Source organism: Rhinatrema bivittatum, chromosome 7, assembly GCF_901001135.1.
Source record: "Rhinatrema bivittatum chromosome 7, aRhiBiv1.1, whole genome shotgun sequence".
In the NCBI taxonomy this organism is placed as follows: domain Eukaryota; kingdom Metazoa; phylum Chordata; class Amphibia; order Gymnophiona; family Rhinatrematidae; genus Rhinatrema; species Rhinatrema bivittatum.
Genome location: NC_042621.1, coordinates 85,323,518 through 85,347,046, shown reverse-complemented (window position 1 = coordinate 85,347,046; position 23,529 = coordinate 85,323,518). Strand labels below are relative to the sequence as shown.

At 44.0% G+C, this 23,529-nt stretch overlaps 1 protein-coding gene across 6 annotated transcripts in view; it reads right to left on the bottom strand.

The window, feature by feature from the left end:
* Window positions 1-23,529, bottom strand: part of ANKRD11 (ankyrin repeat domain 11) — an 899,251-nt gene that overhangs the window by 337,553 nt on the left and 538,169 nt on the right. For all 6 annotated transcript variants that reach the window (XM_029608601.1, XM_029608602.1, XM_029608600.1 and 3 more), the window contains one exon: window positions 273-411. In XM_029608601.1, coding sequence (XP_029464461.1) covers window positions 273-411 — 139 coding nt within the window. The remainder of the gene's footprint in view (window positions 1-272; window positions 412-23,529) is intronic.

Below are 23,529 nucleotides of genomic sequence, written 5' to 3'. Positions count from 1 at the left end.
GTCGTGTATCTGTGGGCAATTTTCAGAAGGATAGTGCACATGCACTTTCCCTTTGAAAATTACGTAGAATATTCATAGCCTTTGCCACATCCAGGTGGACTTTTTGAAAATTGCTCACCTTACCTACCTAAATGAACATAAAAATCAAGCAAGGAAACAGAGCTTATTCAGACTGGACCAAAGTAGGAAGCAAATAGTATGATGCAGAACCCAATGCTTAAAACAAACTTCTGGCAGGGTAACCCCAAGAAAAGGTTTGGCATTTCTCTTACCAGTATCGGAGTCTTTCTGATCTCCATTTGTTCCCACAGTGAAAGGCAGCTTCCTCTTTGTAGCTTTCTCTTTCACCTCCTTCCCTCCATCATTTCGATCCAACTTGGGAGTTTTGTTTACAGAAACTTTATCTTTATCCTGAAACAAACATAAGGAAAGACTATTATTTCCAAAAGGGTGCTGGAGTATATAGATTTTCCCCTTAAAATAGGAATTGCTCCAGTATGCACAAGGTACTGTCTGCATTATGCACCTGATATGCCAGAAACACTGGGATCAATAGAAACAAAAATGTAAAAAGTTTGGTCAGAGATAGGAAGCTTTCAAGGCACTATGAGGAATGTGGGGAAGGAGACCCTTGTGCAAAAGCCACACCTTAAAGCAGCAGTCTTGTCGATTCTGGTTCTTTTAAGGCTTAGCCGCAGCAATGCTTTGTACATGTCTTAATACAACCAATTTCTCATTTTTCCATCTTGTAATAAAAAATGATTGCACTCATTAGGCACCTTAAGCTCATATATTCACATTTTAAACGTATGAATACTCTGCCTGCTGAGGGGTCTTGAGCAGAACACAAACTTACTTCAATTCATAATTGTGGGAGTAGACTAGAGAGGAGCTTCTAAAAATGTTAAGCACCAATATTTTTGCAGGAATTAAATAAAAATGAGATGAGAAGAGAGGAATCTTTTCTTTAATTCAATTCTGTAAAACCTTTCTGCCAGAGCTCTTTGACAGCCAATTTGTGTCACCATTACAAAAAAAGAGGAATTTCTCTCACCTGCTAAAATTCTGTTAGTCTCTTACCAGTCTGGACCATGCAAGGTACAAAGACACCTGCTGGCTCAGCAGATCAATATCAATCTTTCTAGGAAGAGCTCCCATCAAACGCTTTCTTCTTACCAGAATCCCTTCTGCTGCTCCGCCTCCTTTAGTCCAAGTACTTCCCGAGTAATACTGCAGGTGCCTGGCACGAGGGATTATAAATTGACCACCATGCATTTAAGAGCCATTTCACACTGCTCCAGTATTGAGGAATTCCCTACCAATAGCTCGAAGGAAAGAAAATGATCTGAAGGTCTTTAGAAAGCAGCTTAAAACATTTTTTATAGAGGTGTATGTGAGCTGAAGTCTCAGTTTCAAAATAATTTTTTTTTTTTTAATGTTTTCTTGTATATGATTTAAATTACATGTCTGTTAACGCGTTTATAGATGGATCTTTGTAATCCGCCCTGGACAGTAAGTATTTTTTTTGGAAGTTGCGGAATACAAAATTTTACAATAAATAAATAAATTCTACCAAGAATTGATGATAGCTGATATATAAATAAATACTGATTGGAACACCCCCCCCCTCCCCCTGAAACAGATTAAAATGAACATAAACCCACATTACTCATGCCAAATCCCACAGCCTCTCACATGCTTACATTTACAGTACGGTTTTGATCTAGACAAGCGAGAGATGAACAGAAAGGATTAACAAGAAATTCTTCTTATCTTTGCCAGTCTGTATCAGATAGTTACCTCAACAGTGCCCTACTTCTGTGATTCCCAACCTGTCCAAGCCCAAGGCACATCTATATTATCAAATATGTTGTGTGACACAACACCCTCCAAGGCAGTGGGGCTATGAAGAGGACCCATATGGCCAAAAAAGAGCTATGGAATCATTTTAAAACACAGGGTTACAGAGGGTAGAGACACACATGAACTCATCATAGTGGACCAGCTCCCTTTACATTAAAATACAGGAGAATGAAGTAGTTGATATGGTGCAGGTAGCCCGTTTGGTTATTTTGGCTGCTGCATGTGGCTGTCAGAGCTCCTCTATTGTTGCCCAATACTCAGTGAATCACATCCAGTGTTCAAGTGAATGCTGTCCCCATCTCACTCAGACTGGGGATAAGTCAGAGGCTGGAAGGAGTCCAAGAAGGGAGCGCAAGAGGAGGAAGATGAGGTACTGTGTACAGTGTGCGCGCTGCACAAAATGGGGCCTCGCTATCTATGCCTTGCATGCTGTCCATAAATTGCCATACTCTGGGGCTCAAGCTGTAGCTAGGAAGAAAGAGCTGGTATGACAGACAAAGAGACAGAAACTCCATTATGTAGCAAGGCATCCGAAGGCAGGGATGTAATGTTAGCAAGGGGCAAGAAACCCACTGAGCCACACAAAACCCAACATTCAGAGCTTCTGATCAGTGAACTTAGACTAGCACCAGTAGTCAAAGGCACAAGACAACTGAAAATCAGCTGGGGTTAGAGATCCCAGAAGAAAAACTGCGGTTTATCATCATTCAAGTAACAAGACTGATTGGGCACACAAAGCAACGCCCAAAATATGTCCAAAATGAACAGCGGACATGGAAGTCAAATGACTGCCCAGAGAAGCAGCTGCAAGAAGTATCCGGGTCTGCGGCAGACACCACCTACCGAGCTACTACAAATACAAGATCATGAAGAGCTACTTCTCCCCAGGGAACTCACCTGAATGATGTACTTCACCATCAGGGGAAGCCAGGTGAAAGGGAAGCATCTCAGCCAGGGAACTGGCCAAAGCAGGGGAATGATAGTTTACCCTTCCATGAAGGCAGATGCAGTGATCATTCCCATGCATCTGACAAAGTCAGAAAAGGTGAACACCACAAGGAGGAAGACCCATGGGCTGCAGGCCAAAGGAGACTTCCCAACCAAACTCCCTGACAATCCCAGCAGGGAGTTGCTGCTGAGGCAGGTACAGCACACACAGGGCCCATCTCTCCTCAGTAACGATACTGAGAGTCCTAGACTTCAGCAGGATGAGAAGAACCTAAGGAATGAGTCCACAAATCTCTCTGCTGAAAGCAACAGGAATGCTGCAATAGGTAGCCCCTGTGGCAGAGGACTTCCTCACTGATCTATGAATCCTGAGGGTACTAGAGGAGGAACAGGCTGATCAGCATACTGCTCACCAACCAAGCCTAGGTATCAAACCTGTGGCTCAAGATATCCCCCTTGCTCCACCTGATAACGTCGCAGCACGCAAGCGGAAATGTTTGAATGAATAGGGACTGCCGTGTCCGCCAATGAAAAGGAGAAGAAAAGAACCCATGACTGCAATATGGTTGGGGAGTCGCTTTCACGTGATTCTCCACCCTCAGCCCTAGATACAGCGTGCTGTCAGAAGACAAACCTGCCAGTGAAGAAATAGAGACTTTCCCTCAGAGGGAAAAGATGGGCTCCACCTTAACCAGAGTGGAACCAAGCTGCTGGCGCTAACCTTTAAAAAGGAGATAGAGCAGCTTTTAAACTAGAACAAGGGGGAAAGCAGACAGTCACTCAGCAGTGCATGGTTCGGAGAAATGTATCCTTGAAGGGATACTAATGAAACAGGAGAGTTAGGGCATCCAACGGAGTGGTTTCTATTAAAAGCAAACATAGTCCATATGCCTATATGCAAAAAATCACCAAAGCTAATGATTTCTGAATTATCCCAAACAACTGAAAAGCAGGTTGTTAAACAAAAAACACACTTTGAAATGTCTGTATGCCAATGCCAGAAGTCTAAAAAGTAAGATGGGAGAGTTAGAGTGTGTAGCAGTAAATGATAAGATTGATATAATTGGCATCACAGAGACTTGGTGGAAGGAAGATAACCAATGGGACAGTACTATATCAGGGTACAAATTATATCGCAATGATAGGGAGGATCAACTTGGTGGGGGTGTGGCACTTTATGTCTGGGAGGGTATAGAGTCCAACAGGATAAAGATCATACAAGAGACTAAATGCTCAGCAGAATCTATATGGGTAGAAATCCCATGTGTCAGGCCGATACAGTACAGTGTGCTCCGGTGGAGCACACTGTACTGTGTGCTCCGGTGGAGCGCACTGTTAACCGGCATTTGGACGCGCGCTTTCGACGCTCTAGTTTCACCCCTTATTCAGTAAGGGGTAATAGTGCGTTGAAAACGTGCATCCAACCCCCCCCCCCCCCCGAGACTAATACCACCTGCAACATGCAAATGCATGTTAATGGCCCTATTAGTCATTCCCGCGCGATATAGTAAGTAAAATGTGCAGCCAAGCCGCACATTTTACTTTAAGAAATTAGTGCCTACCCAAAAGGTAGGTGTTAATTTCTGCCGGCGCTGGGGAAGTGCACAGAAAAGCAGTAAAAACTGCTTTTCTGTGCACCCTCTGACTTAATATCATGGCGATATTGTCGGAGGTCCCAAAAGTTAAAAAAAAGTTAAAAATTTAAAAAAAAATATTTTAAATGGGCCCGCGGCTTGAAAACCAGACGCTCAATTTTGCCGGTGTCCGGTTTCCGAACCCATGGCTGTCAGCGGGTTTGAGAAAAGACGCCAGCAAAACTGGGGGTCGGCTGTCAAACTCACTGACAGCCGTCGCTCCTGTCCAAAAACAGGTGCTAGGGACGCACTAGTGTCCCTAGTGCCTCTTTTTACCATGGGCCCTGATTTAAATAAATTAACTTACTGAATCGCGTGCACAGGAGAGTGGTCTGTGTGCTTGCCCGCTCTCCCGCGATTTTTACTGTATCGGCCCGTGTGTTGGGTAAGAGTATAGTGATAGGAGTATACTACTGTCCACCTGGACAAAATGGTCAGACAGATTATGAAATGCTAAGAGAAAACAGGAAAGCAAACCAATTTGGCAGTGCAATAATAATGGGAGATTTCAATTACCCCAATATCGACTGGATAAATGTTAACATCAGGACTTGCTAGAGACAAAGTTCCTGATTGTAATAAATGATTGCTTCATGGAGCAATTGGTTCAGGAACCAACAAGAGAGGAAGCTATTTTAGATTTAATTCTTAGTGGAACGCAGGATTTGGTGAGAGAGGTAACTGTGGTGGGGCCACTTGGCAACAGTGATCATAACATGATTAAATTTAAACTAATAACTGGAAGGGGGACAATAAGTAAATCTGCAGCTCTAACACTACACTTTCAAAAGGAAAACTTTGATAAAATGAGGAAAATAGTTAGAAAAAAACTGAAAGGTGCAGCTGCAAAGGTTAAAAGTGCTCAGCAGGCTTGGACATTGTTTAAAAATGCAATCCTAGAGGTGCAGTCCATATGTATTCCACGCATTAAGAAAGGTGGAAGGAAGGCAAAACGATTACCGCCATGGTTAAAAGGTGAGGTGAGAGAGGCTATTTTAGCCAAAAAAAAATCCTTCAAAAATTGGAAGAAGGATCCATCTGAAGAAAATAGGATAAAACATAAGCCTTGTCAAGTTAAGTGTAAAACATTGATAAGTAAGGCGAAGAGAGAATTTGAAATTAAGTTGGCCATGGAGGCAAAAACTCATAATAAAAACTTTAAAAAATATATCCAAAGCAAGAAACCTGTGAAGGAGTCGGTTGGACCATTAAATGACCGTGGGGTTAAAGGGGCTCTTAGGGAAGATAAGGTCATTGCAGAAAGACTAAATTAATTCTTTGCTTCCGTGTTTACTAATGAGGATGTTGGGGAGATACCAGTTCCAGAGATGGTTTTCAGCCGTGATGAGTCAGACGAACTGAACGAAATCACTGTACACCTGGAAGATGTAGTAGGCCAGATTGACAAACTAAAAGAGTAGCAAATCACCTGGACCGGATGGTCTACATCCCAGGGTACTGAAGCAACTCAAAAATGAAATTTCTGATCTATTAGTTAAAATTTGTAACCTATCATTAAAATCATCCATTAAACCTGAAGACTGGAGGGTGGTCAATGTAACCCCAATATTTAAAAAAGGCTCCAGGGGTGATCCGGGTAACTATAGACCAGTGAGCCTGACTTCAGTGCCGGGAAAAATAGTGGAAACTATTCTCAAGATCAAAATCATAGAGCATATAGAAAGACATGATTTAATGGAAGTCAACATGGATTTACCCAAGAGAAGTCTTGCCTAAGAAATCTGCTTCATTTTTTTGAAGGGGTTAATAAACATGTGGATAAAGGTGAACTGGTAGATGTAGTGTATTTGGATGTTCAGAAGGCGTTTGACAAAGTCCCTCATGAGAGGCTTCTTCGAAAACTAAAAAGTCATGGGATAAGAGGCAATGTCCTTTCATGGATTACAAACTGGTTGAAAAACAAGAAACAGAGTAGGATTAAATGGTCAATTTCCTCAGTGGAAACGGGTAAACAGTGGAGTGCCTCAGGGATCTGTATTTGGACCGGTGCTTTTCAATATATTTATAAATGATCTGGAAAGAAATACAATGAGTGAGGTTATCAAATTTGCGGATGATACAAAATTATTCAGAGTAGTTAAATCACAAGCAGACTGTGATACATTACAAGATGACCTTCCAAGACTGGAAGATTGGGCATCCAAATGGCAGATGAAATTTAATGTTGCTAATTCCTTATTGTTAACGTATTGTTAATTCCTTATTGTTAACGTATTGATCACTTACTGTTTAACCCGTTTTATGTAAAGCCTGTTGCTAATATTAATGTTTACTGTAAACCGAGGTGATGTATATCTATACGTACCACGGTATATAAGAATCTCTAAATAAATAAAAAATAAAAATAATGTGGACAAGTGCAAAGTGTTGCATATAAGGAAAAATAACCCTTGCTGTAGTTACACGATGTTAGGTTCCATATTAGGAGCTACCACCCAGGAAAAAGATCTAGGCATCATAGTGGATAATACTTTATAATCGTTGGCTCTGTGTGCTGCAGCAGACAAAAAAGCAAACAGAATGTTAGGAATTATTAGGAAGGGAATGGTGAATAAAATGGAAAATGTCATAATGCCTCTGTATCGCTCCATGGTGAGACCGCACCTTGAATACTGTGTACAATTCTGGTTGCTGCATCTCAAAAAAGATATAGTTGCGATGGAGAAGGTACAGAGAAGGGCAACCAAAATGATAAAGGGGATGGAACAGCTCCCCTGTAAGGAAAGGCTGAAGAGGTTAGGGCTGTTCAGCTTGGAGAAGAGACGGCTGAGGGGGGATATGATAGAGGTCTTTAAGATCATGAGAGTTCTTGAACGAGTAGATGTGAATCAGTTATTTACACTTTCGAATAATAGAAGGACTAGGGGGCATTCCACGAAGTTAGCAAGTAGCACATTTAAGACTAATCGGAGAAAATTCTTTTTTCACTCAACGCACAATAAAGCTCTGGAATTTGTTGCCAGAGGATGTGGTTAGTGCAGTTAGTGTAGCTGGGTTCAAAAAAGGTTTGGATAAGTTCTTGGAGGAGAAGTCCATTAACGGCTATTAATCAAGTTTACTTAGGGAATAGCTACTGCTATTAATTGCATCAGTAGCATGGGATCTTCTTAGTGTTTGGGTAATTGGCCTGATTTGGCCTCTGTTGGAAACAGGATACTGGGCTTGATGGACCTTTGGTCTGACCCAGCATGGCAATTTCTTATGTTCTTAACCAACTCAACACCAATGGGTAGGAGCAGCATGAAGTTAAACTATGCCCGTTGCGCTCAGCAGGAATCCGAAAAGGCACTCCACTCACGTGAGAGGAATCCTTCTGGGGAGCAGATTTCCAGGAGAAGGAATTCCCAACACTACGAGGAATCCTGATCCGGGAAGCTCATCGCCCAACACAAAGCATCCCCACTAAGCAATAGAGCAATGGAGAAGCTAAAGTTCCTGATGGGCAACTTTAGGATCCCATGCGAAAACAGAGGGTTGCTACCATTCAGAGGGTAAGCCAATCTGGAGGATGGGATGTGAAAAACAACCCCTTCTCTGAGCAGAAACAAGGCACCGAGAAAGAACTTACTGAAGGCACCTCTCGAAAGCCAAAGGTCAGACCTCTTACCCCCAAGGTGGGGAGGAAGCACACTGTTCCACCGGATCTGTTCGATTCTGGAAATCCTTACACTCTCCGGATGAGAGTGGGGCACAATCACTTACCAAAACAGCTGCTGGTGGGTGCCTAGTTGGACACTAAAGCCAACATGGCAGGAAAAAACTGCAAAAATGACCCAGCTGGCCATGTTGCTGCACCGATTTATGTGAATCAAGGGCTGTATCGTCACCCTAATAAGAGTTATGCACCAGAGAGGGAATGCTATTTGGAGCTCCCTCCTAAAGGGGATCCAGAGCGTAAGCCAATGAGGGAGGATGCCCGTAAGGGCCCCATCCCATCCTGAAAGGGGGAGGTATCCTGGTATCAAGCCCAAAATGGAGTGAATCTGTGTCCTGCAACAGCAGCACTGTGTACCCATGCTGTGGTACTCTGTCGAGCCGACAGTGACATGCATGTATGGAAAGACAGTACCCGCAGGCCTAGCAGTCCATGCCATGGCCTAGATGGGCACAAAAACTGTAATGGTGGTCCACTCTAATGGTGGACCATTGGAGTCCAAGACCACTCCCATGTGCCAGACACATGAAGACACTAAAAAGCATCTCTGTGCCACCTTGATCGTGATCAAGAGCCATTGCCATGATACACTACACACAGGCAGCCCCACGTGGAAGTATATCTTGGTACATATAGTGGTGGTGGACAATACCGGGTACGCCCTGTGTGGTACCTACCACATGCGATGGAAGGAATGGTGCCCAGGGAGTCTAAAGCACCCAGGCGCCACCCACAATAGGAATGACTGTGACTGTATCCACAGCAGTGTGGTAGTGTCACCACTGACGGCACTCAACAGTGCCGACAGTGATGGTAGTGCCCTGGCAGTGCGCCTTGAGAATAGTAACGAATTCACCATGCAGCGCTAGTTTTGTTGAGACAGCTTATGATATGAATGATTAGATGACAGAGTTATATTTGTTTTTAAACTGTAATTTTGCTTAATTTTAAGAATGAAAGAATGATGCTTTTGAATTTTGTATTTGTTACTTATTAGATATTGACAAATATTGTAAACTGTTATGATGGTTATATCCAAATAGCGGTATATAAAAGCTTTTTAAATAAATAAATAAAAATAAATAAATAGAGGCATAGATGACCTTCGCCAAAGGCAACCCCATTGTCAGTACTTCCAATGATACATTATGATGGGTGCAGCACTTGCCATGCTCAAGTGATGGCAACAGAGCTGAATGCATCGCCTTTGTCACTTGGGGGCACCCTTTGGTGGCAGCACCCCCAGCACTTGCTGACATCAATGGCTTCCAACGCCTACCTGCCTAATGGTGAGGCCGCTCATGGCGTTAAACGATGTGGAAGATGATCCCGGAACCCATCAACACGCCTGGCAAGTAATGGTGACCGTAGTGGTAGACTGTGTCCACAGCATATGATGGCAACCATGGTGCTTGGCGTCTATGTGCTTGATGCAAACATGGCTCTCTATGTGCACAATAGGCACAATGGCACCAATGGAAGCCACAGCATCCAAGATGCCCATGTCGCTTGATGATGTCCATGGCACTTGACAGTGTCCACGGCATGCCATACTGAGGTGCCCAATAGCATTGAGGGCAACCTTGGTGTCTGATGTTGAGGGCCCCCATGGTGCTTGATGGCATATCGCATTCAATGGTGTCAATGGCACTCAATGGGATTGGTGACAACCTGCTCTTCGATGGTGTCTTCAGCACTCAATGGTGCCCATAGCACCTCTCTTGACAGTGTTCATTTGCACCTCTGATGGCAGTGGACAGCACTCGCAGTGCTAAGTGGTGCCCACAGTACTAAATCTGAAGGCATTGATGGCGTCCATGGCCACCATGCCACAGTTTTCTGTGACACCAATGCTGCTCAATGGCATCGATGGCTTCAGTGGAATGCAAGTTACTTGATAGTGTCCGTGGTGCTCGCTGGCATCGATTGTGCACACAGTGCCTACTAGCAGTCATGGTACAGATGGCACTTACAATCAACATGACACAGTGCTCGACAGCATAGATGTTGCCATGGAGCTCGACAACCGCAATGTCTTGGCACTCGACAGCACCCATGCCGCTTGATGCATCAAAGGCATTTGTGGCGCCCACTATGTTTGATAATGCCCGTGGTGCTGGCTAACTCTGAAGGCCCCTTTGGCATAAGATGGCCTCCATGATGCTTGATGGCGCCACTGGCGCACAATGGCATCATGGCCCTTGATCCAGGATGCCAACTGGTAGCCATGGTGTCCATGGTGCTCGGCGGCAAACCCTCAATGGTGCCCCCGGCGCTCAATGGCGACTGCAGCGCCCCTGGTACTTGACATGCTGCTGGGATCATTTGTGCTCTGGCACACATGATAATGAGCAACAGATAGTGGGCATGGCACCAATGGTGCATTAGCGAAGCTGATCGCCCAGGCTCATGCTCATCCTCTCCAAAGGAGATGCATTGCCAGATCAATCTGACATGCAGGAGGGGAAGCCACTCATCCAGGGTACCAGCCAAGGAGACCACTTCCTCGGAATGTGGGGAGGATGAGCTCTCCTCCCATGGGAACATCTGGTCTTGATTTCCTCCATGGTCTGAGCCTCTGTCGATACCTAGCAGCTAGACAGAATTTCCTGGAACTCTTGCCTGTGTAGGAACTCAGGCATGTCCCCAGGCCAGAGGCCTACATGGACCACACAGACTGCACACTGACAGTCCAAACAAGTGCTGACAAAGGAAAAAACAGACGCGTTAAGGAAATATACTGAATGTGCAGAAATATACTGAATGTGCAGCATTATTTATTAAGGGGAAAACCTCAGTCAGTCAGTCATATAGTACACTAGGCCTGTCATGTGAATGACAAAAAGGTGCTAGGAAGAGAGAAAAATAAATTAGACCTAAACTACTGGAAGAGAAGTGAAGGAAAATTAAACAACAAAAACAAAAACACACCTCCAAGGCTCTGCCCGAAAAAACAGTAGCTTGCAGCTCCAGAACTGACACAGCCTTAGCTGCGAAGAGAGAAAAGCTGAATCTTCAACCACACTGCTCTATGGAAAAAGGACTGAAGGACTGCCTAAGTGACAGGGAAATGGCTATAGCTGCACATGCTCAGTAGAGCATGCTGAAAGCTCTAGGTTCTTTGAGATCAAAGTTTCATAATGGGCTCCACTGATATCACCTATGTGTGAGGACTGCCATCCTGCTTATCCTAGGAGAAAATAGAATACAGTGACTCAACTGAAGCAGTTAAATAGAAATTTTGAAATTCAATAATATTTGAACTATTCTTGCTCAGGCACACTTGGCTCATAGTGCACAAATTTGAACTCAGCTTATAAAAAATTACATTAAAGAATAGCCTGCCAAAATTCAGAGGCAACATTGTAAGAGGGACTGTTTCTCCAGGCATCAGGGCCAAGAAGGGATCATCAGCAGGGCTGCTTTAGCGAAGGGCATAGGAGGTGGCACACTGTATGAGAACACAAAGCACTGCTCCAACAACTCTACAGGCAAGTGCCCCTAATCTCAGAAAGAAGAGAATAGTACTCTGCTACCTGCTCTAGCACCTCTCCTCCCAAGGCAGCATGCAAGAAAGAGGAGGAGTCAGCCTGGAGCAGACAGTGAACAGTGCAAAACAAAGAGCAGCCTTCTACTTTCTAATCTAGCCCTCTTCTCCTGTTCTTCCCCAGCCACAGCTCCTTTCTGCAGGAAACAGAAAGGGAGAGGGTGAAGCTGGAGTAGACACCAAAACAAAGAATTCAGTTTTGCCTGCATATTTCTATTTCTAATTTCAAATTATTCTCAGGGCCGGCGCAACCAGTCAGTCTCCCAGGGTGGTGCCAATGGACGGGGGCCATTGGGGCACATGAGGGCACCATTTTCAAAATGTGAAAGACCAAGAGGTGACAGCAGTTGCGGAGCACTTGCTAGGTTTGTGCGACATCAGTGTGTGAGAGAGAGAAAGAATGCATCAGCCTAGCAATTCGCTATCTCATGATTGAGCGCCTGCTCTCTTAAGGAGCGCTGATTCACCTTACCCGGGCTCCCTATTGAATATTTACACAGGCTGCTGCAGTAAAAAGGAGACACTAGGGAAAATTTTGCATCTCTAGTGCCTCCTCGGATGCCGAGGAGAGGTGGTTGTCAGTGGGCTAGGAAAACATACGCTCAATTATACGAGTGTCCGTTTTCCTAACCTGTACAAAGTTACGGGTTAGGAAAATGGACGCTCATTAATTGAGCGTATGTTTTCCTAACCTGACTGCCAGAACACTTTTTTTTTTTTTTTTTTTTTAATAAAGGTTCTCCTTTTTCAGTTCCTCTGACTTAATATTGCCATATTTTCAGCTTTTCTGTAAACTTTTTGGGATTCAAGAATTAATGTCTGCTCCAGGGCAAGCATTAATTTTCGAGGGTTAAAATGTGAACGTTGGCCACACATTTTTATTTTATTTTTTTGCATCAGGGGAAAAAACTAATAGCCTCATCAACAAGAATTTACATGTGATGAGCGCTATTAGCTGCGTGCTCGGTTGGACGTGTTTTGGACACATCTTTTGTGCCATACTTTAGTAAGGTCTTTGTTGTAGATGTGTTCTCTAGAACTGCACACAATTTGTAAGGTGGGGGTCTCATCAGAAATCCGTACAGCAAAAGACTTCTGGTGATGACGCACTGCTGAATGGAGGTCAGACCTTTCGGCTCCTCGGAGACCTGCGCCAAGATACTATATTTTTCTAGATTTTCATGACCAAATTGCCGCAATATGAATATATTATCATCCCACTTACTGATCGTGACTGTACTTTACTGCCTTTTAGGCCGTTCATGGCAAACAGAGCATGGAAGCCCATGGCAGAGAAGCTGGCGGGAAACACCACCCCATCCGATTGTCTTTCAGAAGCATCTCCAAAGCGGTCACTGTGGCTCTGAACGACCAATTGCAAAAACCTGCAATCCTCCCTAGATGAGCTTCATGAAAAAATGGAACAGCATCATGCATCACAAGCAGCCATGGAAGCCAGAATAGCGCAGCAGGAGGCGCGACAGGATGGCACTGAGGCCATGCTAGCAGCGCCAAAAAAAACAGAATATCGACCTCGAAGCTAAGCACAATGAGCTCGAAAACAGGAGCCATAGAAACATATGGGTAGTGGACTCCCCGAGTCTCTGCAACAAGAGGCGCTGCTCACTTGTTCTCGACGTGGCTGCCTGAAGCCTTAGAAGTGGCAAACACTGATAGGCCGAACACTGTTAGAGAGCGCGCACAGAGTAGGCCCAACGCTAGATAATCAGAGGCTGAGGCAAGCCATCGCAAGATATCTGAACTTTCTCGATAAAACCAGAATAATGGAAAAATACAAGCAACGGAAGGACCTGCTTTATGAAGGGAAAAAAATCCTACTATTTCCTGACTTCTCAGCTCGTGTAGTGGCAGCCAGAAAAGTAATGTCTCCCTACTGCACGCAACTTTACAATAAAGGTATTTGCTTTGCTCTCCAACATCCCACTAAGGTACGAGTCACGCATCAGGGCACGAGTCACACCTTCACGACTAAAGATGAATTGGAATCTTTTCTTCAGGGGGTCTAGGGGTTGTCATTTTCTCATAGCGCAGATGTAGCCCTTTTCTTTGCTAGTCCGAGACATAGCCCCTAAAACTGCACACTGATACCTCATCTGTGATAGCAGTTCTCAGAAGAACCTACAAGATCTTGGCGCAATCGAGTACATCTTATGTAATCTCACTGTGGCTTCAACAAATGTATCATCAACCAATCAACCTGAAATGCAGCGGGTCTCTGGAGCCCCTGGGTCTCATTTCTAGCTCCGGGAAGTACAGGAAGCTGAAGACATGGCAGACTTGGAAGATCCAGACAGATTTGGAGCAAAACGAGACTATGGGTTGGAAAGTTATTGTTCTGTTTTTATGTTGAGTGTGTTTGGTTCGTGTGAGTGTGTATGTGTATGTGTGACCGATCCCATACTTGATTCGTGGGAGGATCAGAACATCATTTGCTGCTTCCTACCAATGTTGCAGGGAGATCTCGCCTCCAAATGCTGAAGTTTTGTTTATGCTTTTGTTATATGCTATAATTCCAATGCAAATATGACTACTATTGCATATTGTACACTCAATGTAGTGGGAATCCATTCCCCTACAAAGAGGAAAAACTACTGACGGAGCTAAAACGCAAACATACCTCTGTGGCCTTCCTGCAAGAAATGCACCTAAACGACACTGAACATCAGAAATTGCAGCGGGAATGGGTTTGGGCATGTTATTTCTCATTCTTTACTACCAATCAAAAGGGGGTGGCGATTTTGATAAACAAATCAGTTACTCTTCAATGCGAAGGGGTGACCTGTGACCCAGAGGGATGCTATGTGATAGTGAGGGGAGTGTTAAATAATACCAAGATGTTACTGGTGAAGTTTATGCTCCCAATAAATACTCCCACTACGTCTTTACAAATCTGGTGTCTCGGCTGCTATATGGGAGGAATATGCCATCTTGCTGGGTGGTGACCAACATTACTGACAACCCCAGTTGAGTGTTGACCTGCCAAGACATGGAGGCGCAACAAAGACAGTATGGGAGTTGCTTTCCTATGTCAAGAACTACAACTAATAGATACTTGGTGCATAAAGAACCCGGGCAGCGAGGAATTTACTCATTTCTTGCATGTCCATAATTTGTACACAGACTCGATTATATCTTGATGTCGGAATCTTTATTTTCCAGATTAAGAGAGATAGTACCATAGCGCCGGTGTCCTTTTCTGATCATGATACGGAAATAACATCACTCTGTGGTGTCCAAGTATTGCAGAGAAGGCCACATTGGAAAATGGCTCCTTGGTTGTATAACGATCAATGTTTCAAACATTTTATACAGCAGAAATGGGATGAATACTTAGAACTCAATGCCAACCCGGGCGTCAGTGAAATCACTCTCTGGGATGCAGCCAAAGCAGTTATGAAGGGTCACATTATCGCTTACTCCACTGGGGACAGGGCTCAACATAAGAGCCTTACTAGAGCTTACGAAACACCTACAGTTTTTGAAGTGGCAGCATTACATAACCTATCCCCCTCAGCCAGAGAAGAGTTGTTGGTGGTTCGGAGAGAACTAAATGAGCTCTTAACTCAAAAAGCCCAACAGAATTTATTATAAATATCAGCTATATCAATGGGGGAATAAACCGGGTAAATTATTAGCCAGATTTGTTAGGACTGCCAGAGGCCCTCATGCTTTGATAACAAGATTGGTGCATAAGGCATGTCAATTTTCTGAAACTGAGGGAATCTTAGGGGCCTTAACACAATACTTCCAAGAGGTCCTTAAAGCCGGAGACCCCTCCCCACAATGTAGACAAGGGGTTTTTTTGGGTTTTTTTGAGGGTCTGCCTCTTCCACAGTTACCCAACAACCTCAGGGAGATGATGGACTCTCCGCTGTCTGATGCGGAGATCAGTGTCATCATACAACGCCTTTTAGCTAGGCACCCGGTCCTGATGGGCTGGGGCCAGAGTTCTATAAACTTTTGGGAGACAAAGTTGTACCACCCCATGCGGTCCATGTTTCATGTAGCACAGACAAGTGGCTCCTTTGAGGAGGGTCAAATCTTGGCCACAATAATCTTAATACTTAAGCCTGGCAAGGACATGACATCACCAGACGCTTATCGTCCAATCTTGCACTTGAACCAGGATGCAAAAATCCTTGCCATGGCACTTGCCACAAGATTAAACAAAGTGATTCAATATTTAATTTCCCCAGCTCAAACTGGATTTGTTAGGGGCAAATTAGCCAACAATAACCTACTTAAGGCCATCATGGCTCTACAAACTTCAAGAGTTTTGGGGCTGGAGCGGATGATGATCAGTCTAGATGCTGCCAAAGCTTTTGATCGTGTGGAATGGCCAATTCTATTTTGGGTTTTATGGCAGTATGGGTTTGGCCAAGTGTTCCTTCAGTGGGTTCAGCTATTATACCACCAGCCTCACGCACAACTCCTGGTAAACAGATCGTTGTCACTCCCATTCCCCTAGAAGCGTGGGACCAGACAGGGATGCTCATTGTCCCCATTACTTTTCATCTTATCTTTGGAGCCCCTGGCCATACGACTACATCAGTTAGACACCTTTCAAGGCCTAGCCATTCGAAACAAAAAAGAGTGAAACTTGCACTTTTTGCTGACATGATGCTCTTTGTACATAATCCCACTGATTGCCTGCCAACTATATTAGATATTTTTGAGGAGTTTGGATCTTTTGCTGGCCTTAAGTTTAACTATGACAAATCCCAGGCTTTTCCATTGGATCCCACAAATCCCTGGCTTTTCCATTGGATCCCACAAATCCTTGGCTTTTCCATTGGATCCCACGTTAACGAATACCTGGCAGGGACCATTTCCCTTTTCTTGGGCCCCAACTGGACTGACATACTTGGGTATTAAGTTGGCAGGGCGGAATGAGGACATATATGCATGTAATTTTCTTGGGATATTAGACAAAATCAAAGCATTCTTACGCAGGTGAAAGGGACTCCCGCTTTCACTGATGGGACGTTGCACCTTAATAAAAATGGTCATACTCCCTAAAGTGTTATATTGTATACAAATGTTGCCCATTTGGATCAAAGATAAAGACCTGCGCATCTTTCACTCTATTCTGGTCTTTTATCTGGGAGGAAAAAAGGGCTCCCATTAAACTGGACACACTCCAATTAGGCAAGCTGGAAGGAGGGCTGGGGATACCAGACTTGCACGTATATAAAGTTGCTTGTTTGATGAGACATCGAGAGGATTGGGTGGCGGGCAATCATAAGTTTGATACAGAGGACCTAATGAAAGACATTTTTGCACCATACTATCCTATTAACTTAATACATATATTGGGTCATAGGCTGGCATCGATACTACCCTTTCCCAGATTTAAAGCTCTGCACAGGGCCTGGGGATGGTGGCAGGGAAGTTTAAGCTGCTCTTCTGCAACATCACCCTTTCTACCCATGGTGGCGAACCCTGATTTTCCCCTTGGGCTAGACTAGTCTTTTCTGATTGGGAAGTCCATGGTCTCTGGGCCATTCACCAGCTGATTGAAAAGGATTCTAAAACTTTATTTTCCTTTCCTCAACTGAAAGAGGAGTGGGGCCTCCCTCGTGAATAGTTCTATGCTTACCTTCAGGCTCGCCACTACCGTTATCAGCTGGCCAGGGGGGATTTTGGATTAATCACATTAACCAATGAAGAGGATGCGTTCTTTCATACCACTACCAAATTCAACAAAATTGCTATATGGGCCATGTACCTCTGCAAAACTTTGGCTAAAGGACATCTTGCTTGGTCTCGCCTTTATAAATCTGTACAGGCATCTTCGCCCGGCCAACTTACATGAAATACAGTTCAACTTTATGCATAGAATATATCTAACATGCAGTTTGGGGCAGAATATGAACCTTTGGGAGTCCGACCTTCGGATAAAATGTAATGTACAGTCTGGAACATTATGTCACATGATCACTGGCTGTGTAAAAATGCAAAACTACTGGAGAGAAGTGAGTGGGTTTTTAGACAATATTTTAGATTGTTAGACCCCCCATGGTCAGGAGCAATTTTGCTTTTGCATATTTTTGACAAAAGTGTTCATCTGCCAGTGGGAGGGAAACCTTTCCTTATTGTGTCTCTAACACTGGCAAAAAAACAAATTTTGGCCTACTGAATGTAAACACTACCTCACATGATAGAATGGATGGCTTGGCTAAGACAAGCTGCGCAACTGGAACTTCTTTGGAAAAAAGAATCCTTGTCTCCCAAGCAATTAAGGTGGATGAAAGGATACTTTAGTTTGTGGGAAAGAGTGCTTCACAAGCTCGCACAATGAGAAACAAGGGAGCAGCTGAGGACCTTAAATGTGGGATCGGTCAGGAGTGAATTAGCAAACTGGTGCGAGTGTGAAAATGGATGTGTTGTGTGTGTTTGATACTGGAACTACTTGTTTTCTTGAGTTTATATAAAGATAAGAGGATCCGGAAGGTTATCACGGACAGTGATTATTGATCATTACTTTAAAACAGTGTTTGTTATATACAACTGCCTGTTGATGTTCCTCTGCTGACCCAATAAAAAGATTTAAAAAAAATCTGTATAGAGGTTAAAATTACATCCTTCTTTCTACTATGGATACTTCTCTTTATGAACCCAAATATAATAGCTTTTCCAACTGCTTTGTCACATCGACTAAACTGAGATCAGACATAATGACCCCCCCCCCCCTCCCCCAAACCAGGATTTTTTCCTGTTTGATACTGCTGGTTGGCCCTTGGATTTTAGCACCCTCATTTTAAATGCTGCCCTTTCCTAGGAAAGGCACGAGGCAGTTTACAAAGATGTGAACTGCAGTACATGTGTTTAGGAAGGGGGGGGGGGGGGAAGAGGAGACAAAAAACAAACTGAAAATTGAAAGATGCAAAATTGTATAGGTAGTAGTACATGGTTCACAAATGTGGAGAAAGCAAAAGTTACTTTCCTGTAAACAGGTGATCTCAGAGGACAGCAGGATGTAAGTCCTCACATGTGGGATGTTGTTACAGGAAAGAGCCCCAATCAGAAGCTTTGACATCAGAGCTTCTAAACATAGAAACATAGAAATGACGGCAGAAGAAGACCAAACGGCCCATCCAGTCTGCCCAGCAAGCTTCACACATTTTTTCTCTCATACTTATCTGTTTCTCTTAGCTCTTGGTTCTATTTCCCTTCCACCCCCACCATTAATGTAGAGAGCAGTGATGGAGCTGCATCCAAGTGAAATATCTAGCTTGATTATTTAGGGGTAGTAACCGCCGCAATAAGCAAGCTACACCCATGCCTATTTGTTTTACCCAGACTATGTTATACAGCCCTTATTGGTTGTTTTTCTTCTCCCCTGCCGTTGAAGCAGGGAGCTATGCTGGATATGCGTGAAGTATCAGTTTTTTTTTTCCCCCTGCCGTTGAAGCAGAGAGCTATGCTGGATATGCGTGAAGTATCAGTTTTTCTTCTCTCCTGCCGTTGAAGCAGAGAGCTATGCTGGATATGCGTGAAGTATCAGTTTTTCTCCCATGCCGTTGAAGCAGACTTCAGAAGCTGTGCTGACCATGTGCGTGATTGTCTCACATCATGGGCTTCACATGGGGACCTTCTCATTTCTCTAAAGCTTGGTGCTTTAATTGAGAAAGTTCTGTGAGGATTTGCATCCTACTGTCCTAAGAACACTTGCTACAGATATATAACTTTTGCTTTCTCAGACGAAAAGCAGGATGTTTGAATCCTCGCAGATGGAGAATCCTTAGCTACAGGGTACCCTAAACCAAAAAAAGGATTAAACTAAAAACCATTGGGCAAGAAAGTGTTTTTGGTGGCAAGGCCATTTTGAATATTTTTGTTCTTTTTATAGAAGGCAAACTGGAAATTATAAATGACAGGATCGAGGTGGATTCTAAGCCTCAAATAAACTTTTTAGTACAGACTGACTAAACACATCATTATGTCAAGAGTCCCCATCCAAATAGTAATGAGATGTGAATGTGTGGATTGAACTCCATGTTGCAGTTTTTCAGATCTCTTCTATAAAGACTGGCCTCAGATGAGCTACCGATGCTACCATGGCTCTAAAACTGTGAGCCTTACTTAATATGACCTTCTAGAGTCCAGCCTATCTAGGTATAACCGAAAGATGCAATCTCTATCCAGTTAGAAAGTGTGGTGTTGGGCTATGACAATTTCAGGTCTATTTTAGTCAAAAGAAATAAAACGCCAGGCTAAAGCTGTCTTGCAGTCTAAACTGTGTAAGACCTGGTCACCTTTGTGGACGTGTGGCTTGGAAAAAAAATACTTGAAGGATGATTGACTGGTTACGGTAGAAGTTCAACACTACCTTAAGGAAAGAACTTGGGATATGTGCACAGAACCACTTTATCATGAAAAATCTTTGTATAAGATGGATAAAGTCACTAGGGTGTAAAGCTCCATGTATTGAAGTAACTGCCACTAAAAATAGGTTAGGTACTTCAGTTCATAGAAGTCTAATGATTTAAAGAGTTTTCATCAGCTAGCCTCAAATCACACTTGGGCCGATACAGTAAAAATCATGGGACAGCGGGCAAGCGCCTGCTCTCCCGGCGCGCGCACAGGACACTCTCCTGTGCTCGCAATACAGTAATTTATTTAAATTAGGGCTGGTGGTAAAAAGAGGCACTAGGGACACTAGCGCGTCCCTAGAACCTTTTTTCGGACAGGAACGGTGGCTGTCAGCGGGTTTGACAGCCGACGCTCAATTTTGCCGGCGTCGGTTCACGAGCCCGTTGACAGCCACGGGTTCGGAAACCGGACGCCGGCAAAATTGGGCATCCTGTTTTCAACGCGCGAGCCTATTTCAATTTTTTTTTTTTTTTAACTTTCGGGACCTCCGACTTAATATCTCCATGATATTAATTCGGAGTTTTTACTGCTTTTCTGTGCACATATTAATTCGGAGTTTTTACTGCTTTTCTGTGCACTTCCCTGGCGCCGGCAGAAATTAACGCCTACCTTTGGGTAGGCGCTAATTTCTTAAAGTAAAATATGCGGCTTGGCTGCACATTTTACTTACTGAATCGCGCGGGAATACCTAATAGGGCCATCAACATGCATTTGCATGTTGCGGGCGCTATTAGGTTCGGGGGGGGGGGGGGGGGGGGGGGGGGGGGGGGGTTGGGCGCGCGTTTTCAACACGCTAGCTTTAACCCTTATTCAGTAAGGGGTAATAGCGCGTTGAAAACGCCAGAGCGCACTGTACTGTATATCGGTCTGACTGTGATCTCAAGAGATGATTGAAGGTTTTATGGGCAGCTTTAATAAAAGTAAACTTTGCATGAACTAGAGGCTGTACAGAGATGTGTTTATCTTCTATATGGTGTTGATAAGCACTAACTGCACTGAGGTGAACCATAACAGAGTTAGTCTTGAGACCAGAGACAGATGTAGAAGATAAAAAACCCCCCAGTTTTTGTATGCTGAAGAAAGGATCTAGGCCAGGGCTTCCCAAACTGAGTCTCCATGGTATGCAAATGTATCTCATGCATATTCATTGTGGTTATCCTGAAAACACGACTGGCTTTGGGGTCCCCAGGACAAGTTTGGGAAGTCCTGATCTAGGGCCTTTCCCTCACACCAGAATGCAAACCACTTCCACTTATATGATCTTCTAATACAGTCTCTTCTAGAAGCCAGAAAGATTCGAGACACCTCATCTGGCAGATTCAGGGGATCAAGTACCGCCCTCTCAACATCCATGCTCTGAGGGCTAGGGGACCTGATGTTGGGATGCAGAAATGTTCCCTGATTCTGTGTGATTGTGATGAGTGGGGGAGAATTTTCCAACTGAACTGGATTCCTGATGGATAAGTCCTGAGGAGTGGATGGGAGGAAGGAGCTCAGGAGGCAAGAAAAGACACCAAAGAAGAGACAACTACCCAAGGAACCCTTTGCTTGATGCTTCCAACCCCATTTCCCCTATCTTGGGTTCAATGGAACCTGGGAGCCACCTACCCAGACCTGGTCAACCAAACAGAGAGCCTCTGGAAGTCAGGATGGTCTGGGCTATGAGAGGAACAATCACAAACATTGTTGCCCTAGAAGAAGGACAAGTTATACCAGAGAAATCAATCCTGTTGTCCTGGGAGCAAAAACTGTAAAATCAGCTCTACCAGAAAAGGCCTGGAGCATAAAACCTGGAAACAAGGAATTCTGCTACGTCAGACTAGCACATGCCTCCATCTGCTAAAAACGGAAAATTATGGCAGAGTGCTGTGATTTACCATTACGTATAGCAGTGATGTCACTAAATGTTTTGTCTGTCTCCATCTGCTGGCAGGATAGCAGAAACTAACACATCTGGTGGCAATTATAACCCTAAACATCTTGCTGGGCAGACTGAACATCCATTTTGGTCTTCATCTGCCATCATTTAATATGTATGACATGGAACAAGTTTTTAAAACAGACTTCTGGCTGGCCTTGTGGCCCAGGAAGTAATTGCTGTGCACTGTTTGGAAGGTCCCCAATTCAATTCCCAGGATCAGGTGGGGCTAGTGATGCTGCAGATACAGCCTTCTGGGGTTGGAGAGAGTGTCATGGTAATTGCTTAAGGATGATCATTACCCAGGACTGCAGGGTTCCAGAAGGAGTCTAGGTGCAGGTCCTGGCCCATGACCATCCGACTAACTGTTGGACTAAATGTACAAGAGGAGGAGATATAAAATATGGGGAAAAAAATTCTGAAGCTGTTGCAAATTAAGGCTCATGGTGCCAGATACCAGCCCAGGAAGAAAAAAGGTGCAGGAATAACTGCCGGGTCAAAAAATATAAACTCCTAAATTAATGCATTCTGGTAATTCGCACTTTAATTGTGAGGTGGCTTTTTTTGAGAATTAAAACAAGCAACAATACAACGCAAGAGGCTACAATTTTATTAAAAGATGAACTGGAGTGATATATAGGTCCCCTCCCCCCTTTCAACTACCTCCTACCTGCATGCCTCAGAGAATTCCTTAAATGTTCAAAACTTTCAATGCAGGAAATTTATTTTTAGTAGTCTGTGGGAAGATCAACATGCATATGTAATGACTAATGAACACACAAAAAGTGATATCCTGACAAACTACATAGGGGAAGTGGATATATATTTGGTGGTATATAATTTGCTTAGAAAGTTACAAATCCATCAAATGCTCACTCTGGAACTAATTATCCTAAAACAGCAATAAAAGGTATACCTTCCACTAAGTATACAGATGTGGGAGTGGCATTCTTTTGCTCTTGTTTGCCTGGCATGGTCTGTCCATTCACATACATCCCTGTTATGGTTGTCTGTACCACTGCAATGTCAGCAATATGTGCTTTCATATCCAGTGGGGTCTCTTTCACTGTTTCGTTGGCATTTCCATCCATCGCCAGCAAACAGCAACTCTCTGCCGTGGTTTGCCCCCCTCCAAAGTCCAGCTAGCAAAGTTGACACAAACGAACTCAGCAATTGTAACTGGGATACTACACTGGTAAATCACACCAAAACACAAGACACTACCACCCAAACATTTGCCAGTGAAACTAGGTCACAAAGACAGATAAGTGGACACGATCTCCCTATAAGGCATTCTTTTCTTTACTTTATGTACCACCACCTACATATAAATAGGTTAAGGGATGAGCAGTTCATCTCAAAGCAGAACATAAAAAGCAGATGACTGGCTACTGCCAAAAATCCTGGGGTAAAACCCAAAACACTAGGTTCAACTAACCCAGCGCTTCTCAACCAGTGTGTCGCCAAGCACCGGCAGGTGTGTCGCGTGCTCCCGGTCTCTCCCGCTGCTCTTCCTTCCCTGCTGCCGTTGCAATCGGGCTATCAG